At 43.7% G+C, this 14,309-nt stretch overlaps 1 protein-coding gene across 2 annotated transcripts in view; it reads left to right on the top strand.

Annotated features, from left to right (window-relative positions):
- LOC309632695 (TRPM8 channel-associated factor 1) overlaps nucleotides 1–8,923 on the top strand; it is an 88,029-nt gene extending 79,106 nt beyond the window's left edge. For both annotated transcript variants that reach the window (XM_082400467.1, XM_082400466.1), the window contains exons 4-8: nucleotides 68–165; nucleotides 1,139–1,352; nucleotides 1,690–1,929; nucleotides 3,431–3,768; nucleotides 6,431–8,923. In XM_082400467.1, coding sequence (XP_082256593.1) covers nucleotides 68–165; nucleotides 1,139–1,352; nucleotides 1,690–1,929; nucleotides 3,431–3,768; nucleotides 6,431–6,685 — 1,145 coding nt within the window. In that variant the 3' untranslated portion in view covers nucleotides 6,686–8,923. The remainder of the gene's footprint in view (nucleotides 1–67; nucleotides 166–1,138; nucleotides 1,353–1,689; nucleotides 1,930–3,430; nucleotides 3,769–6,430) is intronic.
- Nucleotides 8,924–14,309: the final 5,386 nt, after the last annotated feature.

Below are 14,309 nucleotides of genomic sequence, written 5' to 3'. Positions count from 1 at the left end.
TGTGAGGTTCCAGGTGGGGTGGGGTCAGGTGGGGGAATAACTCAGCCTTTCCTATGGCTTTTGTCAGGCAGCGGTGATTCCTGGGTGAGTACAGGGCTCTACCTCCCAAATGGACAAAATGCAGAAGTCTCCTTGTCTGAAGCTGCAGTCTTTGCTGGCCTGAAGGTAAGGCCAGAACACCACTGCCACTTCTCAGAGCCACAGAGCTTCATTCTCATCCAGCCCGCACTTCCTCCAGGAGTGCAGGAAGGCATTGTTCTGCCCACGTTACAGATTTCACAGATGAAACAGCTACGTTTCAGGGAGCCTAAGGGAATGACTGAAGATGCCAGAACTCCTAACATCAGATCCAGTCCTCAAACACAAGCCCTCAGGTCTCCACCTCCTGACAGGGAGGGGTATGAGGGGAAGGAGCACCTGTTACATATTCGGAATCTCACTCATTTCTCCAGCACGGCCTTTCTGGGTTTTACCTCTTCACGTTGATCGCTGAAGGGTGTACTTAACCCCATCACTCACAAAAATAGGCTGTCATGCAGAATTAAAATTCTTCCTGCCTCAATTTTGAGGGTCACTTCCTACCATAGTAAGGGTCTCTTTTGGGTTAGTCTCCTTTCTTGAGCTCCCTTACATTAAACCTAAGAAAAGCAGTCACAGGACTCCAGACAAAATGCACTCAATCTATCTGACCAGGAGGGGAGGCCAGGACAAAGTGGGAAGAGAGAACCAGTTCTCCCCCGTCACCCCATATCCCACTGCCTGTGGATGGGCCTCCTGTCTGTGCACAAAGGGCAGATGAAGATTCCCTCTGCCTCATTCCCAGCATCGGAATCATCTCCGGGGCTTGAACCCTGGAGCGAGAGCCCAGGTTCTGCCTGGTACAGAGGCACCACAGGACCCTAGTCAGTATCCGCCTCGGGGTTATGCCTGGTCTGCCTGGCGGTGGTCCATTGTGGAGCTGCTTAAATCCCTAGAAAAATGATTCTGTGTACCTTTCACTCCATATGATCTTTGGAGTGCTAAAAGCTCACAGGTTTGCATGCACTGCTCATAGAAAGGGGAAGCTGGAGTTTTTTAATACCCTCCATCCATACAGTACCACACACCCACAGCACACATGGTGGAATCGCCTCTCCAGGTACAGATTGGCTGCCACACCGATGACTTGACGAGTGCTAGCAAGCTGTCTCGAGCTCCTGTGGTGACTCACCAGTGCTGCATGGATAGGACCAAACGGTCAGTCTCCTGCCTCTGGGGTGGCCTTCTCTATGTGATCGTGCCCAAGGGCAGTAAACTGGGCCCCGTGTCCATCACCATCAAGAGAGCTGTGCCTGCCCCATATTACAGGCTGGGTGAGTGGACTGAACGTGGAGGGGAGTGGGAGCCGGGGGTGCTGTGGTGTTGATGGGCTGGTTGAAGGAGGGGAGGGAAGAGGATTGGTACACAGAAGGAGGAGGGACTGTTGGAGGTGCCAGTGGAGGCAGGAGATGAGGGACACCCTGTGTCCATGGAGACTTCGGGGCAGAACAGAGGGAAGGGTCTGGGGGCCTGTCCTTCACTTCACAGCACACAGACCCTCATGATAGTAGTTCATCATTTTAGTGTCTTCCTCCTGGAGTTCCAGTTGTGTTTTTCAGCTCAAGGGAAGTTGAGGAAGTGGGTGACAGGTTCCATGACCTTTATTCCCAGGTAAGACATCCCTGGAGGAGTGGAAGAGGCGTATCCAGGAGAGCACAGCTCCCTGGGGAGAGCTGGCAACAGACAACATCATCTTGACGGTGCCAACGGCAGACCTCCAGGCCCTGGAGGACCCCGAATCTTTACTCCACCTCTGGGATGAGATGATGCGGGCTATAGCCAGGCTGGCAGCCCAGCCCTTTCCTTTCCTCCGTCCAGAGAGGATTGTTGCTGATGTGCAGATCTCAGCCGGTGGGTGCTCCAGAGGGATGCTCCTAGTCTGTGGACACCACTTATTTATTATTTTGCCTTTTTTTGGCCTGTAGTGTTTTATTTTTATTTTTTATTTTTTGTAGTGTCTTTGTCTGGTTTTGGTATCAGGGTGATGGCGGCTTCATAGCATGGTTTTGGGAGTGTTCTATCCTCTTCCATCTTTTGGAAGAGTTTGAGAAGGACTGGTGTAAGTTCTGCTTTGTATGTTTGGTAGAATTTCCCTGTGAAGCCGTCCAGTCCTGGACTTTTGTTTGTAGGGAGTTTTTAAAATTACAGGTTCTATTTCACTTCTAGCAATTGGTCTGTTCAAATTATCTGTTTTTTCTTGACTCAATTTGGGCAGGCTGTGTGTTTCTAGAAACTCACCCATTTCTTCTAGGTTGTCCAATTTGTTGGCATATAACCGTTCATAGTATTCTCTTGTGACTTTTTGTATCTCTGTGGTATCAGTTGTTATTTCTCCTCTTTTATTTATTATTTTGTTTATTTGAGTCCCCTCTCTTCTCTTCTTGTGAGCCTGGCCAGGGTTTGTCGATTTTGTTTATCCTTTCAAAAAACCAGCTCTTGGTTTTATTGACCTTTTCTATTGTTTTTTTAATCTCTATTTATTTCCTGTCTGATCTTTGTTATTTCCTTCCTTCTGCTGACATCTATTTTGCCTTTTTTAAACGTCCAATATGTGTAAGGCATAATTTTACAAGTAAGGGAAAAAAAGACGTTCAAGACATGAACTTTGATGGAGATGAAAAGATGTTTACATGCGAAAAGGTAAATCATGTTCATCTAAAGCATAAGATTTCACAGGAGGGAGAACAGTCTCAGAAAAATTGGTACTAGGAGTTCAAGATGGCAGTGAGCGTTGTTTCAAGGAGAGTTTAAAACAGAAATATCTCCTTCAAACGTAAGTCAGAGTTGGCAATGAAAAGAGAGAGTAAAGAGGTTTATGTTAAGTATTCAGTGGTTTAGAGGAAAGAAGGCCAAAAAAAAAAAAAGGAAATCTGGTTCCAACATGTGGAAAATTCCTCTGGACCTGTTTTCTAATCTTCAAAAAAACACAAGATTTTCACTGTTAAAAAGTATAAATCTGGCCAACAGTAGTTTACATAGGAGAAGGAATGGCACTGCCCTAGCCTCAGGGATCTCAAATTCAGGCACAGGACCTAATGTTGCAGACTCACATGCAAAGAAAACTCACACAAAAGGAAGCACTGAATTATAGTGAGAATGACTATATAAAGTGTTAATATTTGGGGGGCCAGAGAGAGGGAGAGGCATAACTCCAGTGTGGAGGCCGGGAAGAACGGCAGGGACTCTTCAGACCAAGTCAAAGAAAGCATCTGCTTTCCAATCAGCATGGAGATTCTGGAATTATGGTGGCAGCCAGGATGGTGAGAAAAAGTTACACCATGGAGAGGAATGAAGGGAGATGGGTTGGGTGGACCACGCCCACCATGCCTCACTCTTCCTTTTGCGTTCCCAGGCTGGATGCACTCAGGATACCCTATCATGTGCCACCTGCAGTCAGTGCAGGAGCTCATCAGTGAGATGGGCATAAGAAGCAGAGGTCTGTGGGGAGCCATCCACGAGCTGGGCCACAACCAGCAGCGGCACAGGTGGGAGTTCCCCCCACACACCACCGAGGCCACCTGTAACCTCTGGTCAGTCTATGTGCACGAGACGGTCCTGCACATCCCCAGGGCTCAGGCCCACCCAGCTCTGAGCCCTCCAGAACGAGAGAAAAGGATCAAAACACACCTGGGAAAGGGAGCGCCCCTGAATGACTGGAATGTGTGGACAGCTCTGGAAACGTATCTAAAGGTACTGAACAGAAATTCAGGGAGATGGGGGCCACTAGACCCTCAGTCGTGTAGCACCCTGGATCCCAGGAGCTCTCCAACTCCTTCACCACCCCCATCAGCCTGGGCCCACCACCTCCCCTGGCTGCATGGCGGTGCTTCTCAGGTCATACATCTCTAACATGGAGATAATGATGCCTGTCCCACTCACGTACTGTGGTTTTGTGATGGTATGTAAGAGGAAATGAAAAATACCGTGAAAAGAAAATAAGTAGAGAATGTAGTCTCTGGGTATATCGGTCAAGAGCAGAAGCTCTGAGTAAGACACTCCTAGGGCTGAGTCACAGCTCTCCCACTCACTCGTTTGTCCTTTGTCCCCTAGTAGGTGCCTCGGAAATGGTGATTGTTTTGCATTGCTTTGTTTTCCCTCACCTTAGTTTTATGGGTCAAGTGAGTGTTGCATCCCTTCATAATTACAGTGATGTGTTAGGGGCAACTGCATTACAAGAAGGCCTCTTAGGAGGTAAATCTGTCAATGAGATTCTCATATTTCCATCACCCATTTGAACCCAAAATGTCTTTAGAATGAATAAGTAAATAACCAACCCAATAGAAGAACATCGAAGTCCCAAAGTGAGTTGATTTCCTATGAAATAAGCATAAATCCCTTTCCCCTCCCCCATCCTGCTTTGAATTTTTATATTTTCAAGTTGTCAAAGCCACTCCCCATATCAGATCTCCTATACTGTCTACCACGACTCTTTAGATAGTGGGTATTGCCCACTTTTTACAGGCACACACTGAGTTAGAGAATTTAAGCATCCTGTCCAATGTCACACATTTAAATGATGGACCCAGAACCTCAAATCAGGAGCTAATGACAAGCCCAGGCTTTTGCACTTCTGAACCCTCTGATTTTTTTTTTTTCTTTTCTCACTCATTTTCTGAAGAGTGAGTGTGAGACAGCCCCAGTCAATGAGATAACTGTGTAGCATCAGCTCAGGATTCTTCTAGAGCCAGTCTGAGGGTCTACAGGGAAAGAGACCTTACATGGTAGTTGCCACTGAAGTGTAAGGCAAAGCCCTAATTCCACCCTACCTACTGACCCACTCACCGTGAATATCATTTTGCAAAAGCTTTGGGGAGACCCCTCACCTTGGAGTCTGAGACTTGGTCCCAGGACAGAGAGATACCTTCTGTTTTCTTCACCTGTGGGAGGTCTGCTCCCCATCATTCCTCCTGCTGTTGCCTTAGCATAGATCCTCAGTATCCTCTTGTGTTTTAAAAGTCTCCTCAGTTTTTCCAGCATCTTGCTTCAACCACCTACAATCCATCTTCCACACCACTTCCAAAATAATCTGAATATTCCATGTTTAAGCTCGTCAAGTGTTCTCCTTCGCACACAGAATAAAATGGAAGCTGCTTAGCTGGGTGCAGAAGGCCCTTTATCATCAGGCTTTGGCCAACACCTCCAGCTCCATCTCCCAATTTCCCATCTCCATAATTATCCTGCAGTTTACCGAGCTGCTTCCCACTATGAACACATCTTGCTGTTTTCGCTTCTATACCTCCTCACGTTTCCTTCTGCAGCTGAAACGTGCTTGAACACCTTGTCTGTTACCTGTCAAGTCACCTGTCAAAATTCAGCTCTCTTGTCCTCTCTCCCGACATCATCTCCTTGACAAGCCAACTTTTTTTGTAATTTGTTTACTTACACATCTGTCTCTCCCATTGACCAGTGACCTCCAGAAAAACAAGAGCCTTAATCATTTTGCCTAGTGAAATACCTGGCACATTGTAGATATTTTTTAATGCTATATGTGTGATAAATGTTTAATTTGTTGATTATTAATTAAGAGAGATAAGCAGGACGATTGTCAAAGGCCAAGCAGTGAGAGCAGATAAGCAGTGAGAGCACAACAGTGAGATCAGAGGGAGGCTGATCAAAGTGCGATCTGCCCTCAGGCTTTTACACCTCAGAGTCAGAGGATTCTCCTCCATAAAAGGGGGTGGTCTCGGAAACCTCAAGATCCCTGCTAATTCTAAATCTCTATAATCTTGGCAAGTAAGAGTCTCCTGCCCATGGCTTTCAGGTGGGCTGTTCCCTATAAAGTATGAGTCACTCTCATTCTGAGCCCCTTGTGACATACCTGCTTCTTCCTTGTTTTGCCCCAAAGGCAGTGTTCCACAGAGAAAAACAGTAGCCTTGAAAATAGTCAACAGCTCTGAGATGGCTGAAAAAGAGAAAAAAAACAAAGGTTTTATTATGTCTGGAAGGTGTCGGAAGTTCCCAGATTTTGGTTCCCAATCCCCATCTCAGTCGGGCTCAAACCTGTCTGATGCCTGGGAAAACACTTAGGAACTGGGGATATAATTTTTTAAAATAGAGATAATAATGGTAACTGTCATTTATTGAGTATTTACCTCTTTTCAGCCATTAGGTTCCTCGTGTAGTCCCCTACTACATTCAGGGGGTACAAGGTTTGTGGCCAAGAAGTGGAATGAGCCAACAAGATTGTGTTTATGTGCAGGGTTGAGATGGGGAGATAAGGGCAAGCAAAGAAGTGAAGCTAGTGCATGATTAAGGGGAAGAAATCACCAGAAATGAGATGCACTCATGAACACGCATGTTGCAGGTACTTTCACAAACTTGTACCTCATCCTGCCCCTTCCTTCTCTTCCAGCTCCAGGAGGCCTTTGGATGGGAGCCATTCACCCAGCTCTTTGCTGAGTACCAGACCCTCTCTGACATCCCCAAAGACAACACTGGCAAGATGAATCTGTGGGTGAAGAAGTTCTCTGAAAGAGTACAGAAGAATCTGGCTCCTTTCTTTGAGGCCTGGGGCTGGCCTGTCCAGAAGGAAGTGGCCGCGAGCCTGGCCTGTCTGCCTAAGTGGCAGGAAAACCCCATGCAGATGTACATCCAGACTGAGGACTAAAAGATGTGCACCAAGGGGTGTGTGTGTGTGGAAGGGGGGTGATCACTCACCAACTCTGCCACCCTCTTTCTTGCCTAGTGTACCTTGAGCCTGAATCCTACTTCCGACCTGTCCTCAGGAAGGCCTTTAAGGTCCTAAGACAAAATGAGACCAACTTTCTCAGGAAAGTGCTGCTATGCTTCTTTGATTGTTTCTCTGCTTGTACTCTTGCTCTCATCAAGAGACTTGCTTCACCATCCTCGTCCTCCAGAAGAGGATGTTTCATCTTGGCATCTTGAGTTTCTGCAGGCTCTTCGCTTCTATTTATGACCGGTAGTTCTAAAGACCATGGATTCCATTATAATCTGATATCACTCCCTTACCCAAGCCAGCCCTGAACAAAGCTCTTAACTTCTGCTTTGAGAAGCTTTCTAACAGCAAGCGAGACAGACTGGTATAATGGAGAGAGCCCTGAACCAGCTTTGGTTCTATGGAAAATCACTAAACTCTGTCTGCATCTGGATTCTTATCCATGACATGGGATAAAAATCTATTGTTTGATGATGGTGAACGTCTTTGAACACAACCTGCATATGCATATAAGGGAGCTCTTCAGCTTTCACCAGGCCCCACAGTAGCCTGTCTGCCCACTTTCGTGTGGACAACCTGAAAACTGAATCTCCCTTCAGAGTCAACCTCCTTGAGATTAGCATTCAGTCCTTGTGTGAGAGTATTTAGTGAACACCAGTGTTGTTCCCAGACATGGTATCAATGATAGTCCTCAAGATCCTAGCCCATCCTATGTGTCCTTTCTTCTGTCTCTGGAAAGATTCTTGGGTATAACCTAACCCCAAGAATGTGGTATGAACTCAAACTGGAGGTCACAAAGCTATTGGGGTTTGGTCTTCTTGGTTAGTTTCATCTTCGAGTACATTTGCTTCAACCAAAGGAAAAACTCATTCCAGCAGCCCTACCAACTCCATAAGCCCATTGGTTCTTAGCACAAAACAGGTGGCTAACTCCTCTGGTCACCTTGGAATCAAGGCACTGTCAGTTATCGACAGCTACTGTGCTGAGAGGGCCATGGACAGGACAGGCTCCAATGGCACAGGATTCCTGAGTGCAGCAGACCGAATTAACCCTCACTCACTTATCACCCCACAAACCAGCATCCCCAGGCTTTCTCATAATCTCATTCCAACCCATCCCAGCTCTTTGGCTGGGTGGCATTCCAATTAGAGTTGCATCCTTAGGATTAATGGGGTGTACATCTACCCATTTTCCTCTAGCTTGCTTTTAAACCATATTTTTGTTGTTTTCAATATCATTCCATTAGCTTTGCTGAGAATAGAGAGACTCCTCAGGCGGAGAACTAACCTAGGGAATGTCTTTTTCTGAATCCCATCAGCACATCCTTCTCCCAATTCTAGGATAATTTCCTTTTATTTCACTAGTGTCCTTCATCAGGTGCTTTTCACATGAAAAGTACTCAGTAAATATTTGTTAATTGAAAGAACAGTAAAGACACCTAACACATAATGGGCAGTCTTTATGTCCCAGACATTGTGTGAGGTATTTCCTATGAGTTATCTTACAGAATCCGAGGTTGGTGCTATTATTATCCCATTTCATAGACGAGAAAATGAACACTTAAGGATATTAAATAGTTTCTGAAGTCACAAAGCTAATAAGAGGAAGAGTCGGGCCTTGACTGAAGCCCACAGCAATGAAAAAATTGTAGAGCTTTTCTCCAAGAATGATTTTCAATTTAGACACAAATTCACCGAGAAAATGGAAGTTCAACAAAGTTCTGACTTATGCCATGTTCACTATTGAACTTTTATTAAAAATAAAATTTAACCTCTAAGAAAATATTGGTAGCTGATTTTCTGGTTGTCTCAGCACATGATTAGCTTCCCTATAGGTAGAGAAAGGATTTGAACCCAGGCAGTTCAACTCCAGAACTGGTGTTCTTACCCATGATGCTAGGGATGAGTAAATGAATGGATAATGCTGGGTTTAAGAGGTTGCCATAGAGACAAAGACAAAACCTGACTTTTCCCCACATTCTCTGTACTAGACGTTGGAGCCCTTCTCCCTCTTACAGAGAGACTGTGGCTCTGCCGCTTGTTTCTAAGTTCAGAATTAATTGCTTGTAACTGCGACACTCTCAGAGTATTCTGTATTCCAGAGCAAACTTGCTCCGAAGGATGTCTATGCAGGTCTGGTGAATCATCAATAAATGCCATTTGCCAGGAACTGTTATAAGTGCTTTTTATTTGTTTATCCTCACAACAGTCCTATGGAATAAGTACTATGACTGTCTCCATTTTCCAGAGAAAGAAGCAGAGATACAGGGGTAGCAAGTGGTGAAACCACATTTCCATCCCTGGAAGTTGGACTCAGGACCCACACTTTAGCCAGCATACTATATACTACTGTATATTATATTACTGGGTCTGCCACAACCTGCAGCTCTACTTGCGTGGAACTATGTGTATGGCTACTGTAACACAAAATGACCACATAAAAACTACTAAAAACCAAACAGATTATTTCTAGTTACTCAAACAGGAATTATTTAACCATAAGGGTCATGCACCCAAGGCACACATCCCTCAATACCAAGACCCTGCCCTACCAAGTCTGAAAGGTTTTAAAGATCCTATGCTTCAAATAACAACTTCGTGGAGTCCTAAAGGAAGCTTGTGTTAACCTCAGGGCTTGTATCCAAGTGTCCTTTGCTCATTCTTAAGGATACCCAAACTTCCATACTCATGTCTAAGACTGTTATTAGACAAAGGAGCCCATGCATTCTTATAGGTTACTAGATCCAATATCTGAAATACCCAAATTTCTAGCAAATTGGATAATTTTCAGAGGCAAGAAATCACCATAGGACACTTCAGGGAAGTAGTAATGGCTACTTTAAAGTTTTAAAGGAGATTAAAAAGGACTATACCTCTATCTTATCCCCTGAGCACAAGATAGCCACCGACTTATTAGAAGAATGGACAATTAATTTCAAAAAATTAAAGCATTAGTGGTTGGTCACACTAAATGGAACCACAACACCTCATACTTGTGGCAAATATTGTTGAAATAAAATAACAAGCACTTCTAAAGGGAATTAAAGTGAACTTCTATCTTGACTAAATCTCTGGCATTGTGCATTCCCTGGTCGCCTATGTTGCTCTTTGTCTCCCCCTTATGGCCACCTAGAAAACCTTACAGCTCCTGATCATCAGTTCTAACAGTGTAATTATTCCCATGGAGGCAAACTCCATTTCTGTCTTAGTTTTAGTTTAAAAGACATATTCATGTGACTCTTCCCATGAAGAAACAGATTGGTCAATATGCTCATCACTTTTAATATCCATAAAAAAACCCACCCAAATCTATTTGCTTCAACTGGAATGGAAACAAATTCACCTACTCTTTAGCTCATTGTGTTGTTAAAATGGATTTAGATTCTTGGCATAGAAAAGAGTTATTGCCGTTATCAATTATACATATGAAGTTTTAGTTAACACTTTTTACTAAATTTATGACCTTCATAAAATATATGATTATTAGAACAAGCCCAAGAGGCTTCCCAAAATATACCTTTGGGGCCATCTAGACCACAGAGAAATATTCTCCCAAAATAAACATTATCTTTCTCTCATTTACACTAGCTCTTCTAAGAAAGAGGTACAAAGATTAGTAGCCTTATAACTAGCGGTAGCCCATTCAAGATTTGGGTAGGCTTCTCCAGCCTAATGCTTTGGGACATGCGTAAATTAGTGACCTCCCACTGGGGAAAAGAAGTAGTAAGATGTTTACAAGCTTTTCAGGTTACAGTACAGGCTGCCTTTCCATTTGTCTCATACCACACAGAAAAGGAAACTTGGCCGCTTGGTGCCTCTAAGGGCCAATTTTTGGGGAAAAAAAGCTACTCACAGAAGGACGTCAAGTGCTACAAACTACTTTTTAAAAATTGAGTAATGGGGCTTCCCTGGTGGCACAGTGGTTAAGAATCCACCTGCCGGGCTTCCCTGGTGGCGCAGTGGTTGAGAGTCTGCCTGCCAATGCAGGGGACATGGGTTCGAGCCCTGGTCTGGGAAGATCCCACATGCCGCGGAGCAACTAGGCCCGTGAGCCACAATTACTGAGCCTGCGCGTCTGGAGCCTGTGCTCCGCAACAGGAGAGGCCGCGATAATGAGAGGCCCGCACACCGCGATGAAGAGTTGCCCCCGGTTGCCCCAACTAGAGAAGGCCCTCGCACAGAAACGAAGACCCAGCACAGCCATAAATAAATAAATAAATAAATAAATTTTTTTTAAAAAGTTAAAAAAAAAAAAAAAAAAGAATCCACCTGCCAATGCAGGGGACACGGGTTCGAGCCCTGGTCCAGGAAGATCCCACATACCGCGGAGCAACTAAGCCCGTGTGCCACAACTACTGAGCCTGTGCTCTAGAGCCCACGAGCCACAATTACTGAGCCCGTGTGCCACAGCTACTGAAGCCCGCGTGCCTAGAGCCCGTGCTCCACAACAAGAGAAGCCACCGCAATGAGAAGCCCGCGCACCGCAACGAAGAGTAGCCCCTGCTCACCACAACTAGAGAAAACCCGTGCACAGCAACAAAGAGCCAATGCAGCCAAAAATAAATAAATAAATACATTTTTTTTAAAAAATTGAGTAATGAAAATATCTCCAGCCATAGGACAATTAAGGCTAATAAGACCTCTGCCAAAAAAATGTCCAAGTACATTTGGAAATAAATGCATGAGGAGTTTCATCCATATCTTGGTCATTCATCACCTCACCAAAATAGGATCCATGACCAGGATCTCTTAAAGTATACTCTTAAGAGCAGAGTTCTGACCTCATGGGTCTTTAGTTTTGATTCTCTGTTCTCAAACTTTTTGTCAAGAACCTTGTGGCCCTGCTTAAGACAGCACTAAAAGCAACATCTATGTCCTGCCCAAAGATCTTGAAAGGCTGCAGAATCAAATGTTTAGGTACAAAGAAAATTCCTGCACCACCTCCAATGATGTGGGACCTGGGATCAAGCCCTAGTGTGTGGGACAATTGGTATACTGGATCCAAACTAATATAGAACAAGTAAATCTGAAAACAGCTGGTCAAATATACAGATTAAGTACAATTTTAGTCTCAAATATACATAAAAATGTGTGTGTGTGTGTGTGTGTGTATATATATATATATATATATATATATATATATATATATATGAAAAGATTCTAAGCAGAATTATGCAGTGGATATCTTAATCAAAATTGATGTTCTAGGGAGCTCTAGCTATTCCTCTAGTGGCAAGAAATTGATGTATGAATGTGAATAGCTGGTTGCCCTTAGAAGGATCTGAGTCAATGTATCCCTTTAATTGTTACCCAAATCCTACACTCAAGTGGAAAAGGACAAAGAAGAACAGATAGTACTGAGGGAGATTCTACTCTATTTTTCTTTGTCTTTACTTGAAGCAAGACTCCTTGACGTACACAGTTCTCAGTTTAAGGCAACAGTGATTTAAATTACTTTGACTAGGATATTATAATTTCCTATCAAAAATATTCAAACCTCTTGGGAACCCCTCCAGAGATACTGAGATCTTGGAGTAGGGGTTGGAAGTGGGGCTATAGTCTTAAGACATTTAAAGATCAAATGTAAAGGAAACATGGAAATTCTTTGAATCTGTGCTAGGGACAATTTGAATGAAGAAGCAATAAGATACAACTGAAAAGCAGGTAGGACTTTCATCTTTACTTGCCATAATCCTGTTGTTATAATACAGACTTTAAAAATGGGGGAAAAGTATTTTTATGAACATTGTCATGATTTCTACACAAGTTATAATGTGCTCTAATAACTAAATTTGGAGTTTTTAGAGTCACAGTAAGCTACCCAACAATATTCTTATTATTTTGAAATGCATCATGCTCACAAAAAATTGCATAAAACATATGTACAAGTCAAATAATAATTGTAGGAGGTGTGGCCAAGATGGCAGAGTAGGAAGACCCTGAGCTCACCTCCTCCCATGAGCACACCAAAATTACACTATTTACAAAGCAACTATTGATGAGAATGACCTGAAGTCTAGCAGAAAAGATTTTCCACAACTAAAGCTATAAAGAAGAACCACAAGATGGGTAGGAGGGGTGGAGATGCAGTATAGTCAACACCCACACCCCACGTAGAAGACCCTTGAATGAAAGGATAATCACAATTGCAGAGGCTCTCCCAAAAGAGCGAGGGGTTCAAGCGCCAGATTGAGCTTCCCAGCCCAGGGGTCCTGCACTGGGAAGATGAGCCCCAAAACATCTGGCTTTTAGGCCTGTGGGGCCTGTGTACAGGAGAGCCAGAGGGCTGTAGGAAACAGAGACTGCTTTTAAACGGCTCATGCATAATCTCACACGTTCAGAGATCCAGCACAGAGGTTACTAATGAGGTCAAACAGTTTCCATATATTAATTAGACATTTAGATTTTGGTTATTTGGTTTTGTTTTTGTTTTTGAAGTGCCCATTTAATTCTCTCATGCATTTTCCTGTTGGATTTTCTGTGTCATGATATTTCATGTATATAACTGTGGTCAGTTCTTTGTGTAGCTGATAACTTCTCCCACTCTGGGTTGCCTTTCTTCTTAGGGTATCTTTCGATAAACATTGTTGCTTAACTTTATGTAGTCAAAGTTAGTAATCTTTTCCTTATGGTTAGTGCTATTTGTATCTTGATTAATTTTTTTGTTTACCCAAATTTCATGTAGATATTTTTTCTACAGTATCCTTCTAACATTTTATAAATTTTCTTTCAATTTTAGATCTTTGAATGAGTTTTGTGTGTAGTGTGAAGTAGAAACACAATTTCAGTTTTTAAAAACATGGATTCCCAGTTATCATAGCACTGTTCATTAAAAAGCTCCCCCCCTCTCCTCTCATCTACAGGGTCAAGTGTCTGTATATGGGTGGGTCTTCCTGGATACTCTCTCTTCCTTTCTGTTGATTAATTTTTCTATCTCTATGACAATGCTATGCTTTTGCAATATTTTTATAATAAATCTTGATATTTGTTCTACCTTTTTTTTCCTTCAGGAACATTCAACTGTTCTTGGCTCTTTGTTGCTTCCATTTAAATTTTAGAATCAGCTCATTGCATTCTACCAAAACACATAAGCAAACAACTACAACAATAAACTCTGTTGGGATTTGATTCTAAGTAACTTTTTCAAAATACAGGAGGAGCTTCAAGATGGCGGAAGAGTAAGACGTGGAGATCACCTTCCTCCCCACAAATACATCAGAAATATATCTACATATGGAACAGCTCCTATAGAACACCTACTGAACGCTGGCAGAAGACCTCAGACCTCCCAAAAGGCAAGAAACTCCCCACGTACCTGGGTAGGGCAAAAGAAAAAAGAAAACACAGAGACAAAAGAATAGGGATGGGACCTGCACCAGTGGGAGGGAGCTGTGAAGGAGGAAAGGTTCCACACACCAGGAGCCCCTTTGCGGGCGGAGACTGCGGGTGGCGGGGGGCGGAGCTTCAGAGCCACGGAGGAGAGCGCAGCCACAGGGGTGCGGCGGGCAAAGCAGAGAGATTCCCGCACAGAGGCTCGGTGCCGACCAGCACTCACC

This window comes from Balaenoptera borealis (assembly GCF_965194805.1).
Source record: "Balaenoptera borealis genome assembly, chromosome: 7".
NCBI lineage: Eukaryota > Metazoa > Chordata > Mammalia > Artiodactyla > Balaenopteridae > Balaenoptera > Balaenoptera borealis.
The sequence above is the reverse complement of the archived record's forward strand: the minus strand, read 5'-3'. Positions and strand labels throughout refer to the sequence as shown.